Genomic DNA, 23,805 nt, shown 5'->3' on the forward strand with positions numbered 1-23,805 from the left:
GCATTGGAAATAGTTAAACTTATTTTAACAACAAATATTTTAATTCCTAATCTTCAAGAAAAAAATATTTTAGTTCCTAATCTTACGCTCAAGAATATCGTAACTATATCGATTATTCGAATGTATAAACCTTAAACCTGCAAATCATATAAATATAGTCATCACCATCTCCACAATTCAACTAAAAAAAATAAGCTCAAACGTGAAGATCCTACAGCTCAAACCTGAAAACACAGCCGTTGAGACCATTCACATGTCTGTATTGAGAATGTTCTTCTCTTTTTGTTGTGTTTGCTTAGAATTGTTTACTTTTACTTTAAACGCAAGAGTACGAAGCTGTCTTCCGTAAGGAAGAGAGACTAAGGAAAGAAGGTAAATAAGCTTTGGCGAAACAAAGGACATTACTGGAGAAGACTAAACAAGAAACGGACGAGGCTCTTAGCATCATTCTGCAAGGAAAAAAAAATAAACAATGAGGAACTTGGACGCAAAGTTGAAACTGGTTTATAAACAATGAGGAAAGGAAAATAAACATTTTTTTTGTTTTAAAAGGAAACAAAACTCTTATTGGTTTATTTATACGACCAACATAATAAATTACAAATTACTAAATTATAAATTACAAAAAATTCAAAAAAACATAATAAACTACAAATCGCACTGCATTTTTGAAAAGATTAGGACTCGACCAACAATAAAGACTTTCCATCTTGTGTAGTGTGTAAAAAAAATTCTTTACCAATATCATATGTTCCTATTTAAAGAATATTTGAACTGTTGCAACAAACGACAGATTTATCAATATATTATATACCTCAGTATATTCAGAATATATTAGCTTTATAATTTGTCACATCCATAATAAATTAAACATATAATCATTAATATAAATCACTATACCTCAGTATATTCTGAATATATTAACTTAACAATTTTTCGCACCCACAATCATTATAAATTCACACTTTACCATTATGATATATCATCGAAAAAAATATATCTTAACGTGTTTCACCAAAAAGATATTATAATTCTCATAATAGTTAGAATTGTTGGCCGTAGAATCAGCACCGAAATAATTTTTATTATTTGTAATAGTATAATTAACCAAACGGCTAAAAAACGTGTTTCACCAAATCTACGGGTTCTATAACCAAAATAACATCTGTGAAATCAAGTCACAGCCAAAACATTTATCATAACATATCGGAGTAGTTGGAATATGTAAAAATTTCATTAAATAAAAGTTTTATCGTAAAGTTATCCCGCGCTTTTAAAGCGCGGATCAAAGAAAGAAAGAAAGCACCGTAAGGGTGGAAATAGCCTTGCTCTTTTTTTTATTGCCATTACCGGAAAAAATCTAAAACATTTTAAAAAATCTGACTGAGTTAACCAAAGATAGTCACTTTATGTTTTAAGACACCAATGCAATCAATACCCTTGTCTCTTCTCTCTCTCTCCTCCTTGTCTCTTTGACTCTGACGACTTAATAAGAGCAGCAGACTCTAGGGTTTGTTAACAGTGAATCTATCCGCTTCCTCCCCCAATAGTCCCCGCTCTCTGGTAAGCCGAAGCAGTCCTCTCCCTCGTTTCACTTCTTGCTTTGTTTCTAGGGTTCTTTTAGGACACGCAATCTAAGTTTTTCTCTGTTTCTTCTCTTTCTCTCTGCTTCTCGTTTCGGGTTTTCTCGTTCTTTCTAGAAGAATCTACATGGTCATGTAGATATGTCATAGTCTTGGTTGTTCTGTGTTCTTTACCTTTTCAAGTTATACACTTTTTATTACTACTCGATTTTGAAAAAAGGTTTAAACTTTCTTGCGTGTTCATACACTTGTTATCTAGAGGGATGGTCAAAATTAGAGATTTTGATAAAGATTATATGTCATAGTCTTTAAGTTTCTGCTCTTGGTTGTTCTGTGTTCTTTACTTTTTCAAGTTATACACTTTTACTACTCGAAAGGTTCAAACTTTCTGCAGACTCTTCCTTGTTTCCTTGAGAAATGTATTAAATTGAGGCAAATTAGAGATTTTTATTAAGAAGCTATGTATCACTTGCTCTGTTTATGAGCATGATTTCACAAACAAGCTCATTAACTTATCATGTTGATGAATTAGTGTGTGTTTGAATATGACTAGTTTGTGTTAATTGTCCCTTCTTGTTCATGTTGTAGACTAACGAAAGCAACAACCTTTGGAGCAATGGCAACTGAGAATCCTATTAGGATGTCTGGTAACAACGAAAGATGGTCTAACTCTAGGCCAGTTTCTGTTCCTAACCGAAGTGAAAGCGCGCCTCCGAGCATGGAGGGATCGTTTCTAGCTGTTGATAGTCTCTTGTCACGACAGGGTCACGACAGGGCAGCTCAGGAGCCTCTGAACACTCATCCTAATAAACACAACCTGACCCGCACACCTTCGCCACCTGTTTATTACCCTACTACTGAGTATCAGCTCGTAGACAGTCGTGTAGGTAGCTTTAGAAGTAACCAGGGATTGAGTATAGTCAACATTCCCATTCATTCTCCCCAAGCTACACTTTCTACTCACAAGGAAGTGTCTGAGGATGAAGTCTCTCCTCAACAGCATTCTGTTAATAGTGTTTCAGATAGGACTAATGTGGTGGACACTAGTCTTTCACAAGGCCTGGCAGATACTAGGCAGGTTCGGCTTCTGCTTCCTTTTCTCGAAGTTCAAGGTTTTTGATAATTGTGGTAAGTTTAAAGTTGTATCTCTTTTTGGTTGCAGGATGGTAGTTCTTCTGGTCCAACCCCTCAGCATCGTCGGCCTAACTCTTCAGATGGTGAAATGAACACAGCGGATGAGAGTGGTAACTTCTCGGAGATGTCAGGTGACGTCGTGGTTAAAGATAATCCTGCTTCAGTTGGCACTGAGAAGAGTCTCGATGAGTCTACTATCATCTCCAAGATGAAGAATACTAACATATCTGGGCCCGGGACGGCTAAACACCCTCGAGAACAACCAAGGAATGCAAGGCCAGAAAGGCAGATGTATCCACAACAAAGTAATGTAACATGGATTCAAAATGGCGGCAACATGGGTTATCAGAGTGTTAACGGGACCACGGGACAGTTTCATTATGGTCAGCAGCATGTGCTTCATCAGTCTCCAGGCTTTACTCCGCCTACGCAAACGGGTTATGTGACTTCACCAGCTCAAGTCTACAACATGCAGTCTCCTGGTGTCTACTCTCCACAATATGGTTATGGACCGTACACTAACATGATTCCACCACACCCACAGTTCATACCTGGATACCCTTCCCATGGTTCAGTTCCGCTTATTGTCCGTCCAGAATATATTCCTCAGTTACATGGGCCGAGTGCGGGGAGTGTAGTCCACAGAGGTGCTGAGAGTTTCTATGCTCCACCAGGGCAACCTTCTTTTCCAGATCCTATGTATATGCACTACAGTCAACATTCATTGGGGCATATGAATGCTCCTAGAGGGAACCATAAGAATGCTCCTGAGCCTCATAAAGATGAGTCCAGGTTTGTCCGGCAAATAAGGGGACCAAATAACTCTAATATGGGTCTTAATTACTATGGAGTCCAGCCAAATATGGTGCAATATCTGCCTAGTGCTCCTCCTTCACCGGGCTATGTTCCCTATGTAGAGGCATACCCTGGATGGCAGCAGCAGGGAAGCTTGGAAGGTACTAATGGTCCAAGGTTATGCAATTTTCTTGAAGAGTTGAAGTCTGGAAAGGGCAGGAGGTTTGGGTTATCAGACATCACTGGACACATTGTTGAGTTCAGGCAAGTTTTTTTTCATCTTTCTTTCACCAGTCTTGTCTTGGTTTTGGTAACAAGCTTTTATTAAAAACCTTGTTGTCTTTACAGTGCGGATCAGCACGGGAGCCGATTCATTCAGCAGAAGCTTGAGAACTGTAATCCAGAAGAGAAAGAAGCTGTGTTTAGGGAGCTTCTTCCTCATGCTTGCAAACTAATGACAGATGTGTTTGGCAATTATGTCATTCAAAAGGTCTGTTCCTAGTACTTGAGCATATGTCTTACCAATGCATTATCTCTCAGACTGATTGTTAGCGATATCTGTTTCAGTTTTTCGAATACGGAACCCCATCACAGAGAATGGAACTTGCTGATCAGCTCATGGGACAAATAGTACCACTTAGTATGCAGATGTACGGTTGTCGCGTGATACAAAAGGTAACCAAGTCACTTCCATTTTTTGTCTGGACTTGGAGTTTTTTTAAAGACTCATGGTTGAAACTTTGTTTCTGGTGTAGGCACTTGATGTCATAGAGCCTGATCAAAGAGTTCGTTTAGCACGTGAGCTTGACGGGGAGGTCATGAGATGTGTTCGAGACCAAAATGGAAACCATGTGATCCAGAAATGCATCGAGAGTATCCACGCAGACAGAGTTGGTTTCATGTTATCTGCATTCCGTGGTCAAGTCTCCTCTCTCTCTATGCATCCTTATGGCTGCCGTGTCATACAGGTAACTAAGAAACTCACTTAAACATACTATGTTTCTATGCATTAGTACTCAAAGAACAAATGTGTTAAATGTATAGAGGCTTATGGAGCGTTGCTCAAATGAGCATCAGTGTCATTTCATCACAGAGGAGATACTGGAGTCAGCACGTGTCCTTTGCAAGGATCAATACGGCAATTACGTCATACAGGTCTGTCATAAATACCCACAGCTTCCAACCAATCATTACTTAAAACCAATGTTGGCTATTTTGGCAGCATGTATTGGAGAAAGGGACATCTGAAGAACGAGAGAGAATCGTGAGGAAACTATCAGGGCATATAGTGCAGCTTAGCCTGCATAAATTTGCATCAAATGTTATAGAGAAGTGTCTGGAGCATGGTGGTCGAATTGAGAGGGACCTCATCATCAAAGAGATTGCAGGGGCTGATGAGAGCTATGATAGTCTATTGGTGAGCAAAAAAAGTGGACCAAACTTTGTAATCTTATTTTGATAGGATATTATTAACTGTAAGATACCTTTTTAACAGATGATGATGAAGGACCAGTACGGTAACTATGTGGTGCAGAAGATATTCGAGACGTGTAGTGTTGATCAGCGTGTGGTGTTGGTCAGCAGAGTCAGGATGCACGCTTCTGCTTTGAAGAAGTACACTTATGGGAAACATATTGTCACTCGTTTGGAAAAGCCCTTTGGTCAAGGTACTACTAACTTCCTCACAATCTTAAGAATATAAAAGATTTGTCTTGATGTCTTATATACACAACCAAATAGAGTTCTATGCTAAAATGGATTGTTCAAAATTGACATGTGCATAGGGACTGAATAGACTTGAAATGATTTGTTTTATGGGTCATTGTTGTTTTATGTGTTCTGTAGAAAGCCGAGAATCAAGGCGATGAGTGGCTCTTCTGATTCAATACAGTGACTGATTCAGATATAGTCGAGATACAATTCGCTATTTCATGAAAGCTGGAGATTCATTGCAAAGGTTCACTTCACAATCCACAATGATTGTGAAGAATGTTGTTTGTACTTTAGAATTTGATAATAGCCGTTGTGATGACTGTGTGGCCATGTTGGTAAATATTGATAATTGTATCAGTAGTGTACACTCGTATTTGTAACTGGTTTGTGGATTCATCAAAGACAATTTCAAACTTTTCTGGACAGTTTGTTTATTCATGCCAAATCGTTATAACTTGTCATCACATTAGAGGGTAAATGCAAAGTCGTTTTGCATATCACATGGCAATAGAAAAAAAAAACTCAAAAAAATAAAATGGAAACTTAGCAACAAAATAAGGAACTATGAGGTGAGTGTATTGAGAATCATGCTCCAGTAGTGGTAACATACTTGATGAGCATTTTGACAATCTCCTTAGAGACCTTTGAACTAGACTCCTTAAGGTTCTGGATCCTGCCATCTGTCTCCTCTTCTAAACGTTTTGCAGCTGCCTCTTGTTCCGTCTGAAAATAAAAGGTAAAGAATGAGTACAACATCAAGCTTTGTAGGTAGTTTTTTTTTTGTTTCGGTGCTAATTTACCCCAGAGATTTGTGTCTGATACTCTTCTTCTAATCGGGACCGATACTCTTCCATCTCCTTCTCAGCCTCGTCTTTTGCTTGCTTCATTCTTGCTAATTTTGCTGATCATTGATTTATCCAACAAAAATAAATAAAAAGCAAAAGATGATCAGGCCAAGAAACCGCATAAACATGTCATGTCCCTACCTAAGTGAAACATTGGATTTGTACCCCACCCCCAAATTTCTTTTTTTGTGTTTTCGAGTTAAATATGTGGACATAGACTCCAAACTGGTTTATATTTTCTTCTTTCTAAGTGTTTATTACATTGTTTAAAGCCTCCAAAAATTTCAGGGTCTGTCCTGAGAAACCCTCAAGAGAAAGACTATACCGGTTCTAGCAGCTGAAACGATCCAGCCTGCTTCTTGTTCAGCAGTTAAAAGCATCTGAATCCCACCTTGGCCTCTTAATGAATCCATGGCTTGTGTTCTCCTCAAAGAAAGTGAAGACTTGTGTTTATTCTTTTTGCAAATTTTTATGCCAGAGATGGAATCTTTTGATATGAGCATCTTTGGTTATGGTTTTAATTAGATGGAGAGCTTTTCTCTCCTTGGTTTATGGAGTTAGTTTCTGACTAACTTTTTTGAATATTAGAATGTGTTTGCAAAACATTGCGTGATCCCCGGATCAGTATCGATGTAAGAATGTTGTGTGAATTGAAATAAAAGGGATTATAAACGTGAAATACATTCTCTAGGGGCTGCATATCACTGGCTACTGAACATGATCATAAAAGAAGACAATGGTCATTGCATGCTAGTGAATATCTACATTTATGAGGTATCTACGTCGCTGATCCTCAGCTCTGAATGGGTCACATAACGAGTTCGCAAAGTTAGGAAAAATAAAATTATTAGTTTGACGTTTAATACCCAGCTCAAATACGTCATCTTCACTCGCACAAATGCAAAAGAACTCTTAATGCCCAAAATAACTAAATCATGCACATGCAGTTAGATCATTAATTTGCATTAAATCTTGCACCATGCGTTCCCTATTTAAAAGATAATAATTATGATAAAATTATAGAATTTTCAACATTAAACAAGTCGTTAGAGTTGGAAAACAAAGTAAGGATCATGTAAAAATACAATCAAATTCACAATATAAGATGGTGATCAATAGGATGTGGTTATTTTTAGTTATCCTCATAGCGTCTTGTCTTCTACGATTCAAAGCGGTGATAGTGGTCTCGAGCGGAGCTGTTGTCATCATTGCGTTTAACGCGGCAATGGTTTGGTTAAATATATGGTTGCTGTTCAGAGGCCATACTTTGATGTTTTTGTCTCCTTTTAGTTTGTTGATTTTTGTTGTTCTTCAACAAAGAATGTCTTAAGTTTCAAAAAAGAAAAAAACAAAGAATGTCTTGAAAATTGCTAAAAGCAATATTTGTTGCACAGACATTTTTCTCTATATTCATAAGTTTATTGAAACATAACAATAGAATAAGTGCCCGCCTCTGGGTTCGAGCCTTGGTCACTGCGGAATTTACATATGGGCTGCAGCATCCGAGACCGAAGACCGTTACACGGTGAGCCACCTGGTGACTTTCGGGTCCATACTCACTTCGGTCTCTAGTCTGGACCACCATGATGGGACCAGGATACTCGGTTAGCAAAAAAAAATAACAATAGAATAAGCAATGGCAATGGAAACAATTATTGCACATGTATGAATTTGATTTCTCTCATGTCTCATGTTGCACATGCACGGTTGGTTTCCGGGTGACGAACAAGTATTGTATCCCATCCTTCAAAATTTCCGGAGATGAATAAAACTTTATTATAAGTTGAAGATTTTCCCTTGGGTCGATCTCTCTATACTTTATATAGAATCTAGTAGATGGGCATAAGAAGTATCGATCGCGTCTACTTCTAGATTTTATGTTTCCCTCTTTTATCCACAAATACTGAAGCAATCCAAAAAGTACAATTGTCAATAATAGCACCTTCTAAAGTTTATGTCTCAAAAATAGCACTAGAAAGAGAAAATCACAAAAATGACATTCATTAAAGGGTAAAATATCTATAATACCCTTGGTTTAAAATTAAATAAACAAACAAAAATAAATAAAAATAAAAATAAAAAATAATTTTTTTTTTTATAGTTTCAGATTATATGTTTTCAGATTCGAAATTTTTATAATTTTTTTTAGATTTTTTTTTCAAAATTTTTATTTTTTCAAATTTTTTTTTAAAAATTTTTTTTTTATAATTTAAAAATACTTTTTGAAACTGTTTTTAAAATTTTTATTTTTTATTTTATTATTTATTTTTTATAAAATTTTAAACCCTAATTCCAAAACCCCACCCCTTAACTCTAAACCCTAAGGTTTGGATTAATTAACCCAAGGGGTATAAGTATATATTACCTCTTTAATGAAACCTATTTTTGTGACTTTGAGCCTTGAATGCTACTTTGGGAACAAAAACTTGGTTTGGTGCTATTCTAGTCTTTTTCTCATCCAAAAATGATTAAAAGATTGTCTAAAAAATAAAATAAAAGATCTCAAATTTTCACTTGAAATTCTAGAGCAATGATACAACATGTAATATATTTATATATCATATAAAGGATATAAAAAATCCAGTTATGACAATTGTTGATATTACGTTCAAGGTACATAAACTATCTCACTGTATCATTATTACTTTCCGAATTGCATGGATGTTTTTTTTTGTCATCTTCCATGTATGTTTTAAAATCATTCAGAAAGTCATAAAATGGCGGAATTTGAATATTTTTTTCAAAAAAAAATTAAATGAACTATTTGACCTATTATTTAGAAAATAAATATTTAAAATATAATTCAAGTTTGGAGATTCAAACATTTCATATTAACATTAGTATTTAATATTTGCTAAAAAAAATTTTAATGAGACCATAGAGATGAAATAAGAATGCTCTCAGATAAATTTACAAAAATCTTAGAAGATAGTATATCAATACTTTTAAAAGGGAAGAAATTTTAATAAATCTACTTAAAAAGGTTATTTGGACTCTTTCATTAATTAATAATATTTTGGTCTTACTTTAAATTTCAACTAACAATTAGTTACCTTATATTTCTCTAACAATCATTCAGTCAATATTTTTATGTACTACACCCATATCTTTTTGTTCACGATTTGATTATACCACATATATACTTTATTTATTAGACCGCATCATTTAATACACAAAAATATTATACCACATGATACACTTCATTTTATTAAAACACATTTATTATCAATACATCACTTATTAATCCCAACCACGGGTTGTAGCAATATTAAAGGTTTAAATTAAAGTTCAAATATGGGTAATTCATTACAACATTAAATGAAACTAACATGTATTGTAAGTCAATTTCTATAATTTCATTAAAAGAGAAACTGGTTTTTGCTCATTAACAATAGTATAGGCATTGAAAACAATATAAAATATATTGGAAACGTTTCATTCAAATAAATACTGAAATTTTGGTTGTTAAAATCAATGCTGATATTGCCTAGATTGTAACAATCAGTTTGAAAAACAAAAGAGAATATATTATCGATATGCTAATTATATTCATTTACTTGATTAACACTTTTATTGATTTCGAATTCATTTTAAAGAAAGTCGATTCTTAGAATATATTGTATTTTATTGGGAATATATTATATATATACTGAAACGATTCTTTTTTTATTTAGAATTTTAATCCACATAGTATTGGTTTCAAAGATATAGAATCTGCTTGGCTATTTATAAAATTCATTTTAATGTTAGTTTCGTTTTTTCAGTTTGGTATGATTCATTCTCCAATAAATGTTATCAGATCAATGCTTTATCTTATTTAGAAATTCATTAAAATTTTATTTAATTTCAAAAACAAACCCGCGCTTTTAAGCGCGGGTCAAAATCTAGTTAGAGCATCCTTATCCCACAACCCCATTAAGGGTCTCTTGAGATAAAATTAATAATATTTAAAGCATAAAGGTGTTAAAGAGACTTTGTCAAGAACCTTGAGATTTTAATGTCTGCATTGCAAGTCTCTTGCTTTGGAGTTCTTGAAAATAAAATAATATTGAATATTTATTTAAAAACTTATATTTATTAGTAAATAAAAGACAACATATTATACATAGATTTTAAATTAAAAACATGAAAACAAAGATTATTAAAATGAACGAGAATTATTTGAAATAAGCATCAGAGATCAATTGTTGTCTTCACCACCTCCAAATCTACGCCATATGTGTTCAACCAAATCATCTTTCAGTTGTTGATGCTTTTGTGTATCACGAATTCTTGTTCGAACACCCATCATATTTGCGATATTTGAAGGGATATCTGTAGAATACGTGAGATCAACATGTGAACTTCCTTGGTCTTCTCCTTGTTGGAACCCTCGAACATCAAATTGAGTGTAACCGTCTCTTTCGTTTTCGACGATTATATTATGGAGTATGATACATGCTCTCATAATCTTCTCAATTTTGACTTTATCCCAACTCCTCGCTGGATTTTTAACAATGCCAAAGCGAGCTTGCAAGACTCCAAAAGCCCACTCTACAACTTTTCGGGCAGCTTCTTGATGCTGAGCAAATAAAACTGCTTGCGGCCCTTGTGGTATACGAATAGATTGGATAAAAGTTGACCATTTCGGATAAATACCATCGGTGAGATAGTAAGCCATATTATACTGATGTCCGTTGACAGAGAAAGTGACTTTTGGAGCTTGACCATTTATTATGTCATCAAAAACTGGTGAACGATCAAGAACATTGATATCATTTAACGTACCTGGAGGTCCAAAAAACGCATGCCATATCCAGAGATCATATAAAGCAACCACCTCTAAAACGATTGTTGGTTTACCCGAACCACGAGCATATTGCCCTTTCCAAGCGGTGGGACAATTCTTCCACTCCCAATGCATACAATCGATGCTTCCTATCATCCCAGGAAAGCCACGATACTCTCCAATATCAAGTAGACGTTGAAGATCAGCTGGTGTTGGTTTTCTTAGGTATTCTTCGCCGAACAAATTTATTATCCCTTCCACAAAATTTTCTACACATAACCGAGTTGTTGTTTCACCGAGCCGGAGGTATTCGTCGACGGTATCAGCTGCAGAACTATATGCCAAGACACGAATGGCGGCGGTACACTTTTGAAGTGGAGAGAGACTGTTCCTTCCGAGACCATCTTTTGTTTCCCGAAAATATTGAACTTCGTTGGAGAGTCGATCCACAATGTTCATGAACAATGGCTTGTTCATTCTAAAACGTCGTCGGAATAATAAAGGAGGATATGTTGGAGTTTGACTGAAATAATCGTTCCATAAACGATTATGCCCTTCTTCACGATGTCTTTCAATATAAGCTCGTTTTTTTCTTTTTTTTCTTCGTTCTTCTTGATTTGCTTGAATGGTAAAATCCTCAAATGCTTGATCAAAATGTTGATCAAATAGCTCATCAAATGTATCATCAAATGTATCATGAAAAGCGTCATTGAAAGTGTTGTGAGAAGAAGAAGAAGCCATTAACGTGATTAAAAAAAGTTTATATAGAGAGTGATTAAGAGTTTAACGTGAATGAAGAAATTGATTAAGTGTTGAAGTGTTTATAAAGTGAGAGATTTAGAAGAACTTGTGAAGGAAGAAAGTGATTAAGTGTTTATAAAAGAGATAGAAGAAGTTTGAAATAACTTGAGAGAGAGAAGTGGACTTGATATGGAAGTTTGAAATAACTTGAGAACTTGTGTTTATAAAGTTTCATTTATACACCCTTTGAAAACTTGTGTCCGTGACATGAGTTATGCTACAAAATAATACAAGACAAAATGTGATACAACTCTCTACGAACTCTCTTATCTTCACATGTGTGTCCGTGACTCACTATCTCTCTTGTCTTTTCTTCACTCACGCTCCGTGACATGAGTGTCCGTGACGAACTCTCTTGTCTTTTCTTCACTCACCCTCCGTGACTCAATGCTCTAGTCTGCCAAGAAAGAAAGAACAACATAAATTCACGTGAAACAACAACAAGTGAAACACGTGAAACAACAACAAGACTCACAACAACATAACACGTGAAACAACAACAAGTGAAACAACAACAACAAGTGAAACAACAACACGTTTTTATATTATCACGTTACCAACATACAACAGAGGAACAACAACAAGATAAAATCAACGTGACCAAAGACTTAAACCCATACTTAAACTAGTTCAACTAAGCTAGTTCAACACAAACTCTTAAACCCATACTTAAACTAGTTCAACAACTCAGCTAGGAGCTTTTTCACAACAGCATTTTCGACCTCATCTAAGGGCTCTTGCTTTGCAAGTAAACGGTCAAGTATCCGATTTCTTGATAGCGTGTCCTTGGAGACCAAGTCTTTTTGTTTTATTTCCCACATAGTCTGAAACTGTGACAGCCTTTCCTCCCCCTTGACATTCTTGTTCTTCCCTTTTGCTGCCTTAACACCCGGGGGACGCTCCTCCTCAACAGCGTGTGAAGTCTCAGACTGTGAACCCTCGTCTAACTTCCTCCTTCTACTGCTTCCTTCGTTTTTAGATGTAGCAGTGGCACACCATTTTTGATCATTTCGAAGCTCCTTCCAAGCGTGCTCAAGAATAAATTTTTTTCGGTGGTTGGTGAAGAAGATTTCATGAGCTCTGTTGAGAACATGATTCTCATTTTGCCCACTTGTCTTCTCTCTGGTTGCTGCTTCGAAAACCCCACAGAACTTGTTGACTTGATCATTGATCTTGTGCCAACGCTGCTTGCAATGAGTTGATTCTCGGTGTTCAGTGGCTGCAACCTTGGGACTTGCCGCAAAATAAGCGGCGATCCTATTCCAGAATGCCCCAGACCGTTGCTCATTTCCCACTACTGGATCCTTGCTTGTGTTGAGCCAGGAGCTGATGAGCACCATATCTTCTACAGGCGTCCACATCCGGCGTTCCTTACGCTCAACAGGAATGTCTTCAGGGACAGTTTCTTCAACTAAACTAAAGACGCTTTGTTGACTCGTAAGGAGATCAACAAAGTTACTACCATGCCGGTATGGATTGGAATCCATCCCCAAGAATGTCACAGAAAGAAAGGAAAAAAGAAGAGAGTTCAACAGATAAAAGGAAGACAAGAAGAAGCAATGTTGATGCCAGAAGAGAGAAAGCAAAGAACGCTATTTTAAAGGGAAGAAACTACTAAATGGACTTGACATCAACCAAACACATTCATCACACTTCATCACGTTTTCTATCTAACCATCAACCTAGCCATTACACCTATTTATTACTAACCCAACCATTAACAACCTAACTCAACATTAAAGCACTCAATAAATTCGAAAGGAGTAGACATTTACCTGTATTGCTCTGCTTTGCACTCCTCTCGTTCGCGGTTCCTTCTTCTTGTAACTTCGAGCCACGCACTCTGACACAAACACACAAACAAGACGTTAAAACTTCATCAATGACTTTGAGGAACACAAACAAACAAAGTACTACTCTGAACTTATTAAAAACGATTTCATCAGTAACTTTTAACAAATCAAGTTAGATCAATCCATCTATATTGAAACAATCTTACTAATAAATTCAATTTGATCCATGAAAACTTAAAATATTTAAGACTTTGAGGAACAACAGAAACTTTACCTTTGATTCGAGGAGAAGGAAAGTGAGAGAGCTCTGTCACCACCGAGAGACAGCTTCATCACCGTCGAGGACAGAGACGGTGCCGTCGAGGAGAGCTCCGTCGCTGACGAGGACAGAGACGGCCTTGTCGAGGAGAGCTCCGTCGCCACATAGCTCGCCAATTCGAACCGAACAAACAAAATATAAAGTAAATAAGCCGATCAGAACAAGTTAAACAATAATCGATCACATGCATGATCAAAAACAATATGATCTCCTATCACTACCTTTCGATTAGAGCCGAGCCACCGCGGGAAAGCTCCTTCGCCGTCGAGGAGACTCACCGTGCCCCAGATTCGACGAGAACCAACACATAACAACCGATCAGAACGAGTCGCGAGGATTTGAGAGAGAGAGAGAGACAGATTCGCCATAGAAATCGCCAAGTCGAGAGGATTCGAGAGAGAGAGAGAGAGAGAGAGAGAGAGAGAGAGAGAGAGAGAGAGAGAGAGAGAGAGAGAGAGAGAGAGAGAGAGAGAGAGAGAGAGAAAGTCAAGTTTCAAACGCGTTTAACGCATAACCGAACTTCCACCCACTCCCTTGTTGACACGCGTCCACCAACTGCCAACAAAACACTCGTCTCCTCCGCTTTCTTCCTTTTTTATATTTTTTTAATCAAAAAAATATAAAGAGACGGCCCAAATTAACCGCGATGCGGATGCTCTTAGAAGTTATAATTACCTCAGTTACGCAAAGTCGCAAACTCGTACGCTAAGATCTGATACTTGTTTTTTTTTTTTTTTTTTTTTTTTTTTTGTAACTGATCTGATACTTGTTCCTTTCACCATTATTAACCTTTTTGGATTCATTACATTTACCTTGAGCAAACTTAATACTTCAAGTAAATAACTACCACTATAATACGGTAACGACTACAAACAATTCAAAATAAAGCGGGAGATCATACTTTGTTAGACACTCCCTTATCAGTAAGGGTCACATACACACACACACAGCTTCATACCAAACTATTCTCACCGAAACCAAAAAAACTTGGTTTTATATGTCTTCTTTCATTTAATGTATCACCTCTCATTTCTTCCTCTCTAAACACTTTCCCAATTTATTTTATCTTCCTTTTTTCTCTCATATTTCCTCTCCAACAACTAAAGACACACTTTCCGATAACAATGGAGCCGTCCGATGATCTGGCGACGGAGGTGGAGAAGGAGAAGAAGGCAGCGACGCCAAAGGTGTCATTTCTTAAGCTCTTCTCCTTCGCAGATTTCAACGATTGCGTTCTCATGACTCTCGGATCAATCGGTGCTTGCATTCACGGCGCTTCCGTTCCGGTCTTTTTCATATTTTTTGGCAAACTTATCAACATTATTGGTATTGCTTATATGGATAGACACCAAGCCTCTCACAAAGTCGCCAAGGTTTTGAAAACTGAATAGAAGTTTACCTATAAAAAATTGTTGTTTGTAGCATAATTAAATTAATATTTACTCCAAATAAAATTCGAGTGAAATGCTAATCACGTATATTTTTTTTGTATTTATGATTGCTCGGCTTAATTGTTTTCTAATTTATTTGGTGCAGTACTCGTTGGATTTTGTATATCTCAGTGTGGCTATACTTTTCTCATCATGGCTAGGTAAATAAATACGTAATTCAATTTTTTTTAAAAACAAAGCAATGTCTCTGAATTATAATTCATTTGTAAGTAAGTAGTAGATAAAATATAATAAAATGGAAACAGAGGTTGCATGTTGGATGCATACGGGAGAGAGGCAAGCAGCAAAAATGAGGAGAGCTTATCTCCGGTCAATCTTAAGTCAAGACATAAGCTTATTTGATACTGAAGCTTCCTCCGGAGAAGTCATATCCGCCATCACCTCTGACATTCTCGTCGTCCAAGATGCACTCTCCGAGAAGGTACCTCTTTAAGCCGAATGAAACTGGTATCAACTCCTAATTGTATAATTTGCTTGTGTACTTGTGTTGCGTTTTTTGACTTGATTCATAATAGCTAATTAATTTTTTTGTGTGGTACACATTAGTTACTAAATGCATTTGTTTTTTTTTTGTGTAAATACCGCCTAACGCGTTGGTCGATCAACACTAGCTATAGACATGACATATATAGGTATTAAAATTCAGAAACCTTGTACATGGATTGTGTTTTTTACCTACACATGGGTTGTCTACTCCGTATCATTTTTAATGTGTATCACCATATGGTCCATGGCTTAGTCCAATGAATTAATATTATTTACATGCATTTCCTTTGGTTTTGGCCTTTTAGGTAATCTTTAAACTGATATTTTTATTTTTTTCTGTTACTCCAATAAATTATAGTTGCATTGCATGTTGCATTTTTAAGGCGTTTGAGTTTGATACGATTTAGTTTATATTTTAAATGTTGACCTATATTTGGTTATTTCCATCAAGCCAGCCACTTAAACAGCCTGGTCGCTTAATCTCAAAATTTTAAGGTGATCACGCAAATCTTGTTCATGGTTTATGATAACCGGTAAAAATCGTTGCAGGTAGGGAATTTCTTGCACTATATAAGCCGGTTCATAGCCGGTTTTGCAATCGGATTCACGAGCGTATGGCAAATAAGTCTTGTCACTCTGGCCATAGTCCCTCTCATTGCTCTAGCTGGCGGCTTCTATGCGTTTGTCGCCATCGGACTTATCTCCCGTGTCCGGAAATCATACATCAAGGCCGGCCAGGTTGCGGAAGAGGTTAGTTACTTCTCTGACAAGGAAAGCTCAAAGATTTTGTGTGTACTTTATATTTCACTGTCGGAACTCAGGTGATTGGTAATGTGAGGACCGTACAAGCATTTACCGGTGAAGAAAGGGCAGCGAAATTATACCGGGAAGCTCTCAAGAACACGTACAAGTACGGAAGAAAAGCCGGTTTAATTAAAGGACTAGGTCTTGGTTCGTTGCACTGTGTCTTGTTTCTATCATGGGCCTTGCTCGTCTGGTTCACAAGCGTTGTTGTCCACAAGGGTATCGCCAATGCTGGCGAGTCATTCACTACCATGCTCAACGTTGTCATCGCCGGCCTGTATACTATCATCTTGCTTGCTTGCTCTACACGTTTCCTTTGTATCTTTTATGTATCACAAACTCTTTGTTCTCGTGTTCGTGTAGGTCACTTGGACAGGCAGCGCCGGATATTTCAGCCTTTGTACGAGCCAAAGCTTCTGCGCATCCAATTTTTCAGATGATTGAACGTGACACAGCGGCTAAAACAAGCGCAAAATCTGGCCGTAAACTCAGCAAAGTAGACGGCCACATTCAATTCACGGACGTGACTTTTAGCTACCCATCTCGCCCTGATGTGGTAATCTTTGACAAGCTAAACCTAGCCATCCCTGCCGGGAAAACCGTGGCGCTTGTTGGAGGAAGTGGTTCAGGGAAGAGCACGGTCATATCCTTGATAGAGCGGTTCTACGAGCCCACATCCGGAGCCGTGTTGCTGGACGGGAGTGATATCAAAGAGCTGGATATTAAGTGGTTAAGGGGACATATTGGTTTGGTTAGTCAAGAGCCAGCTCTATTTGCTACAACGATTCGCGAGAACATTATGTATGGCAAAGATGACGCGACGGATGAGGAGATTGGCCGTGCTGCAAAGCTCTCAGAAGCCTTTTCATTTATCAACAACCTTCCCGAAGGATTTGAGACGCAGGTAGGTCAAAATAGATACCTTGTGACACAAGAAATTACTATAAACACTGATGTTCTTGTGCCTTTTCTTAGGTTGGAGAGAGGGGGATACAACTTTCAGGTGGACAGAAACAGAGGATTGCGATATCAAGAGCAATCCTGAAGAATCCATCGATACTCTTACTCGACGAGGCGACAAGTGCTCTAGATGCAGAGTCGGAGAAGAGCGTGCAAGAAGCGTTGGAGGGAGTGATGGTTGGAAGAACAACGGTGGTTGTGGCTCACAGACTCTCAACAGTAAGAAATGCTGATGTAATAGCAGTTGTTCACGAAGGGAAGATTGTAGAGTTTGGAAATCACGAGAATCTCGTATCTAATCCCGATGGAGCCTACTCTGCTCTACTTCGTCTCCAAGAAGCTGCCTCCTTGGAGTGTAACCCTTCCTTGGATCGCACGTTAAGCAGGCCACATAAGTACTATTTGCTGTATACTCATTTTTTTCATTAGAACTAAGTTTATTTTTTAATAAAAAAAATCAAAACCTAATACAACTCGAAAACCGAACTCTTCTTGTTTGTTAAGGTTCCTAGACTTACGACTTCAAACCATAAATGAAAGATATTTTACTTAAAGCCTCTTTTTAAGTTTTTGATGTGATGTGAGATCTTTTTAGGAACATTCTTTTTTGCATTTTCAGTATACAATACTCGAGGGAACAATCAAGAACGAGCTCCTGCTTGGAGAAGGAATCAGTAACTCGAGAGGACGGTGAAGATCAGTCCAAAGAGGCTAAAGTAACGATGAGACGTCTTTATTCTATGATCCGCCCGGACTGGTTGTACGGTATTTGTGGAACGTTATGTGCCTTTATTGCTGGATCTCTGATGCCTCTTTTCGCGCTTGGAGTCTCGCACTCCTTAGTTTCCTATTACGAGAAGGGTTGGGACAACACTCAAATAGAGGTGAAGAAGATCGCTATCCTCTTCTGCTTCGCTTCAGCCATCACCCTCATCGTCTACACTATTGAGCATCTTTGCTTCGGTATTATGGGGGAGCGTCTCACTCGCCGCGTCCGCGAAAAGATGTTCTTAGGTTCGTCTCAAACTACTTTGAAGTTCTTTGCAAGTTTTAAAATCAGTAATAAACTTATTTTTTGGTTATGTAGCGATCTTGAAGAACGAAATGGGGTGGTTTGATGAGGTGGACAACACGAGCTCGATGTTAGCGTCGCGGCTTGAGAGCGACGCGACTTTGCTTAAAACCATAGTGGTCGATAGGTCAACAATTCTACTTCAGAACTTAGGTCTCGTTGTGACCTCTTTCGTTATTTCCTTCATGCTCAACTGGCGTCTCACTCTTGTCGTCTTGGCCACATACCCGTTGGTTATAAGCGGACATATCAGCGAGGTAAACGCAGCGGCTTCGCGTCGGTTGAGTTTACGTGGGCAATAAGTTAAGTTTAACCTATTTGTCATATTTGTATGTATAGAAACTTTTCATGCAAGGCTACGGAGGAAACTTGAGCAAAGCGTATTTGAAGGCCAACATGTTGGCCGGAGAGTCTGTAAGCAACATCCGCACGGTGGCTGCCTTCTGTGCTGAAGAGAAGGTTCTAGAACTTTACTCAAAAGAGCTTTTAGAACCTTCTAAACGTTCTTTCAGGCGAGGACAAACAGCTGGACTTTTCTATGGCATCTCCCAGTTCTTCATTTTCTCTTCTTATGGCCTCGCTCTATGGTATGTCTCTATATAGACAAGTTCCACCTATAGGCCTAGGAGTTCCAGATGTTTTCGGTTTTGTGAAGAGTATGTTTGAAGTTAGGTTTTGGTTAATATAATAAAAGTACAAATAGATCATATATAATGATCAATATTATATTAAACAAATGTATGTTTGGTATATGTTTTTGAACTGTAAATGTTTAATTTGATAGGTACGGATCAACTTTGATGGATAATAAAATATCTAGCTTTAAATCATTGATGAAAACATTCATGGTTTTGATCGTGACGGCATTAGCGATGGGTGAAACATTGGCTCTAGCTCCGGATCTGCTGAAAGGAAACCAGATGATTGCGTCCGTATTTGAGATCTTGGACCGTAAAAGTCAGCTTGTTGGAGAAACCAGCGAGGAGCTGACTAATGTGGAAGGCACGATTGAGCTCAAAGGCATCCAGTTCAGCTACCCTTCAAGACCAAATGTTGTAATTTTCAAGGACTTTGATTTGATAGTTCGGTCGGGACAGAGCATGGCGCTTGTCGGACAGAGTGGGTCTGGGAAAAGCTCGGTCATTTCACTTATTCTCCGGTTCTATGACCCGACCGCAGGAACAATCATGATAGAGGGTGAGTGCTCTCGCCTTGGTACTATTAACACAAAGTTTCTTGTGTCTCAAGTAAACTCTGAGAAACCTAGGTTTCTTGCGTCAAAAGGAAGTTACTTAGCTTATTAAGCTGACTTCTTTTGCAGGAAAAGACATCAAGAAACTAGATCTGAAAGCTCTGAGGAAGCACATTGGTCTGATTCAACAAGAGCCAGCGCTTTTTGCAACCACAATCTACGAGAACATTCTGTACGGAAACGAAGAAGCTTCTCATTCTGAAGTCATAGAGTCAGCTATGTTCGCAAACGCTCACAGCTTCATCACCTCTCTCCCGGAAGGTTACAATACTAAAGTAGGTGAACGTGGTGTTCAGATGTCAGGTGGTCAGCGACAGAGGATTGCTATAGCTAGAGCGATCCTAAGGAATCCAGAGATTCTGCTACTTGACGAAGCCACAAGCGCTTTGGACACTGAATCTGAGCGTGTGGTAAGTTCTTAAGAACTTGATTTTCTAAGGGTTTGATCCACGTACACATGGGTTTATAATATATGAATGAATATTAGGTACAACAAGCATTGGATCGGTTAATGACAAACCGAACAACGGTGGTGATAGCTCACCGGTTATCAACGATCAAGAACGCTGATACAATAAGTGTATTACATGGAGGAAAAATCGTACAGCAAGGCAGCCACCGTTGGCTAGTTCTGAACAAGGTTGGTCCGTATTTTAACCTCTTCAATCTTCAGCAGCAGCCAGCAGCAACAACATCCTTAAATACTATATAGTTAAATTGTTTAAAACTCTTAATTTGGTTTTGGGGAAATATTAATCTTACTTTATATTCGTTGTTGGTTATGTAATCATATGTTATTATACCGATCATCTTGATTACTGTTGGCAAGTTTACATGCGTTTTATAAACTCTAATGATCAACAAAAAAAGACAACTTTGATCATTAAACATGAATAAACAAAAGAGATTCCACTCTTCTTCTCACAATCATAACCCACTTAAGCTCCTTACGTTGGGCCGTCTCACAAATCGTCCCTGTCGATGAGACAACAAACAATATTATTATATTAGAATCTGTCCTAAAACCGCAGCTCACATGAAAAATGTATTAACATTAGTATTATTCTACCCTAATCATCAATGCATGCAACCATTTAAAGACAATAATATAGAGATATTACCTTCATACGGGGTCGTTGATCGGCACTGAGTTTGCGAACTTGATATCGAATTTGTTTAGAGTTGGAGAAGAGTCGATTCATCCGTTTCTCTTTATACCTCAACACACTAGCTTCTCTCATTCCACTTTCTCCAAACAAATCTATCTCAGCCAACATTGTCTGTCCCAAAAACCCTCATACATTAGTAACTTTTGCATTTGCTGCTTCAAAATCTTCTATCCTTTATTAAAGCATCATCTAATGTTTTTTGATTAAATCTGTGCCGTTATAGAGAAGAAAACATTAATTTCTTGGTTTAAGAATTTCAAAAGCTCACTCATTTGAAAAGATTATTGAACAAAAGAAAACTATTAAGAGTTTTAAAACAAAATAGAATAGAAAATACTAGTTAACAACCACTTTCAAGTCTTGTAAATAAATTAATTACAAGGATTAAAGATATGGTTAAAAAAATTGAAAAAAGTGGCGGGAAAGAAAGATTAATTAGAGGATAAAAGTATAACGTACATGGATGTCTATACCGGTAGCGTGCGAGCCAAGAATCTCATCGGAGAAAGGCGACTCCTTATCCGACCAAGCCTCTAAAACCCTATCGTAGTCAAGCTTCAAAAACGTACTCACTCTCTTCTCCGTCGTCAAATCTTCAACGCTCCTTGATTCCGCCGCCGCCGCAGCCACTTTCTTCTTCTTCTTCGTCTTTTTTTTCTTACTCTTGATACTATCCACGGCTACGTCATCGGTTAATGCGGCGGCGGTTGTGGTGGTCTGAATTCTCGGCGAGATGTGTTTGAGTTCTACAGTGGGATATCTGCACAAGCTCCCATCATCATCGTCGTCTTCTTCCCGAAGAGAGCTCCTCAAGCCGAGCCCTAACGGGAAGTTTCCGGGGGAGCTGAATCCTATGGAGCTTCGGTACCAAGGCATCGTCGTACATTCTCCGTCGTTGGATTCGTTGCTCCCCATAAAACTATCTATCCCTTCTTCAATCTCCTCATCATCAAGAATAATCGATTCCGCGTCGAAGTCGTCTAATAACTCAAACCGAGTCACCTCCGAGTTGAAACTGAACTCTCTCTTCTCCAAGAACTGATACGGTTCGGTCTGTATTGCGGGATTGAACACCTCGTCGATTGTCTCAAAGGGAAGAAGTAACTGGGAAGCTTCGTCGTAGTCGCTGAGAGGAGACTTAGTCCCGGGAGACAGAGTGTTTCTCATGGAGGAGAAGATGTTTGGGTATGCGGTCGAGAGGAGAGCCGCCGCTTCGTTGTAAGTTTGGTTTGGTCGTTTCCGCCGAGTCCTTGGCCTTCTTGTGGAGATTGTGAACGGAGGCGAGTTGGATTCGGAGATTGTAGATGACGGTGAAGGAGTGTTGTGTGTGGAGGCGGCTCTCGACGGCGGAGATTTCATCGTTTTTAAAGTATAGGTGGCGCCGCCGCTTAGACAAGACGACATTTCTCTGCCGATAAGAGATAAAAAAAAAAAACAGAACTTTCCGGGAAAATCAAGAAACAGAGGAGTACAGTTCTGATAACTATTGGACTTGAGGATGTGGTTAACTCTTAATTAAGTTTTCTTTTTAAAAGTTGATTCAGAAAATTTCTGAGAATTGTACCAAGTACCAACTCAACTGTTCGTGTGAGAGAGAAGGTTTAAGGTTTCCTTTTTAGGAAAGTTATAATAAGGCTTTGGGAAATGAATCTTGATTTGTTTTGGGCTGTTTATCTGTAGGGTGATGGATGATAAACCCTTAAACCCTCTGACAAAATCTTTGTTTACTAAATTTAGCAAAAATGTCAACACTTTAAGGAGGGAAAAGGAAAGATTCTATGTACTAGAAAGGAAATGAAAAGATAGAGATGTTCATTTGACACCTTGAAGAAAGAAAGAAAACCCAATGAACATCTAAGATTAGACAGAGAGAGAGAGAGATAGAGTCACCGACTGGATAGGGAGAGTCACGAGATGGTACAAGAAAAGAGAAAAGATCCGTTAGGGTTTGTCAAAGTTATATATATAGTCAATTAGATGGAGGCTCTCTGTTAGTTGCGGCGAAAATAGTCTCTGTAAAAGGTGATAAGTGAGACAGAAGGAGAGTAAGAATAGGGCTATAGGGAATTAAACACAAAACATGTAATGTCTTGGAAGATAATGAATAGTAGTATAGTATTACATTTATTTATTTTTTGAGAAAAAGTAGTAATACATTTTTGTGACTTTCAAAAGAAAACAAAGTTCTCAGCTTGTTGGATTAACAATAATACTACAAAAAGAAATTGAAATAACCTTTTCGAAAATAGAACATCAGCAGCAGTGAATCTCTCTATTTCAGTAAATCTCTTTACCAATAAAAATTTAAAAAGAAAAAAAAAAGAAAAAGAGATCACAATTTTCTTGTTTAAGAAACTCGAAAACTTAAAAAAAGAATCATTTAACATTGTCAAAATTTTAATGGTTAACTAGATTTTGACCCGTGCTTAAGAAGCGCAAATATTTTTTTGGTGACCGTAAACTCAAATATTAAATGAATTTATATTTATCATTAGATATCTAAATATTTAAAAGCTGTTATATTATTATTATTTCAGTCCGGTACAATATTTTCATTGAATTTTCATATCCGAATCAGACTTTTGGTCGAACCGTAAGATCTAGTAACTCATATATAGTGGGATAGAATATAATAAAATGAATATAGTAAAAGTATTTGAAAATAAAAAAGATCGTTATTAACCCACTGAGAAAAATATAATTTGTTTTTTGTTTTATAAATTTTTGATATATTAATATATATTTGACTTGAATAAGAAATTTCTTTTAACAAATATTGTTAAGTTTATTTATAAATATATTAATTATCAATCTACCAAAATAGTGAAGCAAGTATTACTTTTTTTTCCTTTTTTAATTT

At 37.4% G+C, this 23,805-nt stretch overlaps 6 protein-coding genes across 7 annotated transcripts; 2 read left to right on the forward strand and 4 right to left on the reverse strand.

Annotated features, from left to right (window-relative positions):
• Positions 1 to 1,341: 1,341 nt before the first annotated feature.
• LOC103861595 (pumilio homolog 6, chloroplastic) lies at positions 1,342 to 5,650 on the forward strand. The gene is made up of 10 exons (XM_009139314.3): positions 1,342 to 1,563; positions 2,172 to 2,661; positions 2,746 to 3,776; positions 3,861 to 4,002; positions 4,080 to 4,187; positions 4,268 to 4,480; positions 4,557 to 4,667; positions 4,735 to 4,929; positions 5,008 to 5,179; positions 5,358 to 5,650. The coding sequence occupies exons 2-10, from the start codon at positions 2,200 to 2,202 to the stop codon at positions 5,378 to 5,380; spliced, it is 2,457 nt and encodes an 818-aa protein (XP_009137562.1). The 5' UTR covers positions 1,342 to 1,563; positions 2,172 to 2,199; the 3' UTR covers positions 5,381 to 5,650.
• Positions 5,651 to 5,670: 20 nt separating this feature from the next.
• On the reverse strand, positions 5,671 to 8,098 carry LOC103861596 (V-type proton ATPase subunit G3-like). The gene is made up of 3 exons (XM_009139315.3): positions 6,396 to 8,098; positions 6,026 to 6,126; positions 5,671 to 5,948 (listed from the first exon to the last, which is right to left on the reverse strand). The coding sequence occupies exons 1-3, from the start codon at positions 6,571 to 6,573 to the stop codon at positions 5,811 to 5,813; spliced, it is 417 nt and encodes a 138-aa protein (XP_009137563.1). The 5' UTR covers positions 6,574 to 8,098; the 3' UTR covers positions 5,671 to 5,810.
• Positions 8,099 to 9,664: 1,566 nt separating this feature from the next.
• Positions 9,665 to 13,958, reverse strand: LOC103874917 (glutathione S-transferase T3). The gene is made up of 2 exons (XM_033287100.1): positions 13,707 to 13,958; positions 9,665 to 13,482 (listed from the first exon to the last, which is right to left on the reverse strand). Exon 2 carries the CDS (start codon positions 13,124 to 13,126, stop codon positions 12,314 to 12,316), a length of 813 nt encoding a protein of 270 aa, XP_033142991.1. The 5' UTR covers positions 13,127 to 13,482; positions 13,707 to 13,958; the 3' UTR covers positions 9,665 to 12,313.
• On the reverse strand, positions 10,251 to 11,315 carry LOC103861781. The gene is made up of 2 exons (XM_033287425.1): positions 10,976 to 11,315; positions 10,251 to 10,837 (listed from the first exon to the last, which is right to left on the reverse strand). Exons 1-2 carry the CDS (start codon positions 11,313 to 11,315, stop codon positions 10,251 to 10,253), a joined length of 927 nt encoding a protein of 308 aa, XP_033143316.1.
• Positions 13,959 to 14,787: 829 nt separating the features above from the next.
• On the forward strand, positions 14,788 to 20,594 carry LOC103861599 (ABC transporter B family member 2-like). The gene is made up of 13 exons (XM_009139318.3): positions 14,788 to 15,124; positions 15,288 to 15,342; positions 15,448 to 15,623; positions 16,238 to 16,438; positions 16,510 to 16,769; positions 16,856 to 17,396; positions 17,468 to 17,847; positions 18,072 to 18,466; positions 18,540 to 18,781; positions 18,864 to 19,111; positions 19,309 to 19,721; positions 19,846 to 20,186; positions 20,264 to 20,594. Exons 1-13 carry the CDS (start codon positions 14,876 to 14,878, stop codon positions 20,486 to 20,488), a joined length of 3,726 nt encoding a protein of 1,241 aa, XP_009137566.2. The 5' UTR covers positions 14,788 to 14,875; the 3' UTR covers positions 20,489 to 20,594.
• Positions 20,552 to 23,460, reverse strand: LOC103861597 (protein CHLOROPLAST IMPORT APPARATUS 2). 2 transcript variants are annotated; one of them, XM_009139316.3, is made up of 3 exons: positions 21,405 to 23,442; positions 20,898 to 21,056; positions 20,552 to 20,751 (listed from the first exon to the last, which is right to left on the reverse strand). In XM_009139316.3, the coding sequence occupies exons 1-3, from the start codon at positions 22,347 to 22,349 to the stop codon at positions 20,704 to 20,706; spliced, it is 1,152 nt and encodes a 383-aa protein (XP_009137564.1). In that variant the 5' UTR covers positions 22,350 to 23,442; the 3' UTR covers positions 20,552 to 20,703. The 2 variants fall into 2 exon arrangements, 1 of the variants encoding a protein (XP_009137564.1); XR_004456157.1 differs by having other exon boundaries at positions 20,659 to 20,751; positions 20,898 to 21,154; positions 21,405 to 23,460.
• Positions 23,461 to 23,805: the final 345 nt, after the last annotated feature.

The sequence above is a fragment of the Brassica rapa genome, chromosome A03 (genome assembly GCF_000309985.2).
Source record: "Brassica rapa cultivar Chiifu-401-42 chromosome A03, CAAS_Brap_v3.01, whole genome shotgun sequence".
Taxonomy (NCBI): Eukaryota; Viridiplantae; Streptophyta; class Magnoliopsida; order Brassicales; family Brassicaceae; genus Brassica; species Brassica rapa.

Coding starts and splice junctions, on each gene's coding strand:
- LOC103861595 (XM_009139314.3), top strand. CDS start 2,200: ATGGCAACTGAGAATCCTATTAGGATGTCTGGTAACAACGAAAGATGG. Junction 3,777..3,860: donor GGACACATTGTTGAGTTCAG/GCAAGTTTTTTT, acceptor TTGTCTTTACAG/TGCGGATCAGCACGGGAGCC. Junction 4,188..4,267: donor GTTGTCGCGTGATACAAAAG/GTAACCAAGTCA, acceptor TTTCTGGTGTAG/GCACTTGATGTCATAGAGCC.
- LOC103861596 (XM_009139315.3), bottom strand. CDS start 6,573: ATGCTCATATCAAAAGATTCCATCTCTGGCATAAAAATTTGCAAAAAG. Junction 6,127..6,395: donor CGTTTCAGCTGCTAGAACCG/GTATAGTCTTTC, acceptor ATCAATGATCAG/CAAAATTAGCAAGAATGAAG. Junction 5,949..6,025: donor ATCAGACACAAATCTCTGGG/GTAAATTAGCAC, acceptor TTTTATTTTCAG/ACGGAACAAGAGGCAGCTGC.
- LOC103861781 (XM_033287425.1), bottom strand. CDS start 11,315: ATGAACAAGCCATTGTTCATGAACATTGTGGATCGACTCTCCAACGAA. Junction 10,838..10,975: donor GATGATAGGAAGCATCGATT/GTATGCATTGGG, acceptor TTGGACCTCCAG/GTACGTTAAATGATATCAAT.
- LOC103874917 (XM_033287100.1), bottom strand. CDS start 13,126: ATGGATTCCAATCCATACCGGCATGGTAGTAACTTTGTTGATCTCCTT.
- LOC103861599 (XM_009139318.3), top strand. CDS start 14,876: ATGGAGCCGTCCGATGATCTGGCGACGGAGGTGGAGAAGGAGAAGAAG. Junction 15,624..16,237: donor AAGATGCACTCTCCGAGAAG/GTACCTCTTTAA, acceptor AAATCGTTGCAG/GTAGGGAATTTCTTGCACTA. Junction 20,187..20,263: donor ACACTGAATCTGAGCGTGTG/GTAAGTTCTTAA, acceptor AATGAATATTAG/GTACAACAAGCATTGGATCG.
- LOC103861597 (XM_009139316.3), bottom strand. CDS start 22,349: ATGTCGTCTTGTCTAAGCGGCGGCGCCACCTATACTTTAAAAACGATG. Junction 21,057..21,404: donor CTACCGGTATAGACATCCAT/GTACGTTATACT, acceptor TTTTTGGGACAG/ACAATGTTGGCTGAGATAGA. Junction 20,752..20,897: donor ATCAACGACCCCGTATGAAG/GTAATATCTCTA, acceptor TCTCATCGACAG/GGACGATTTGTGAGACGGCC.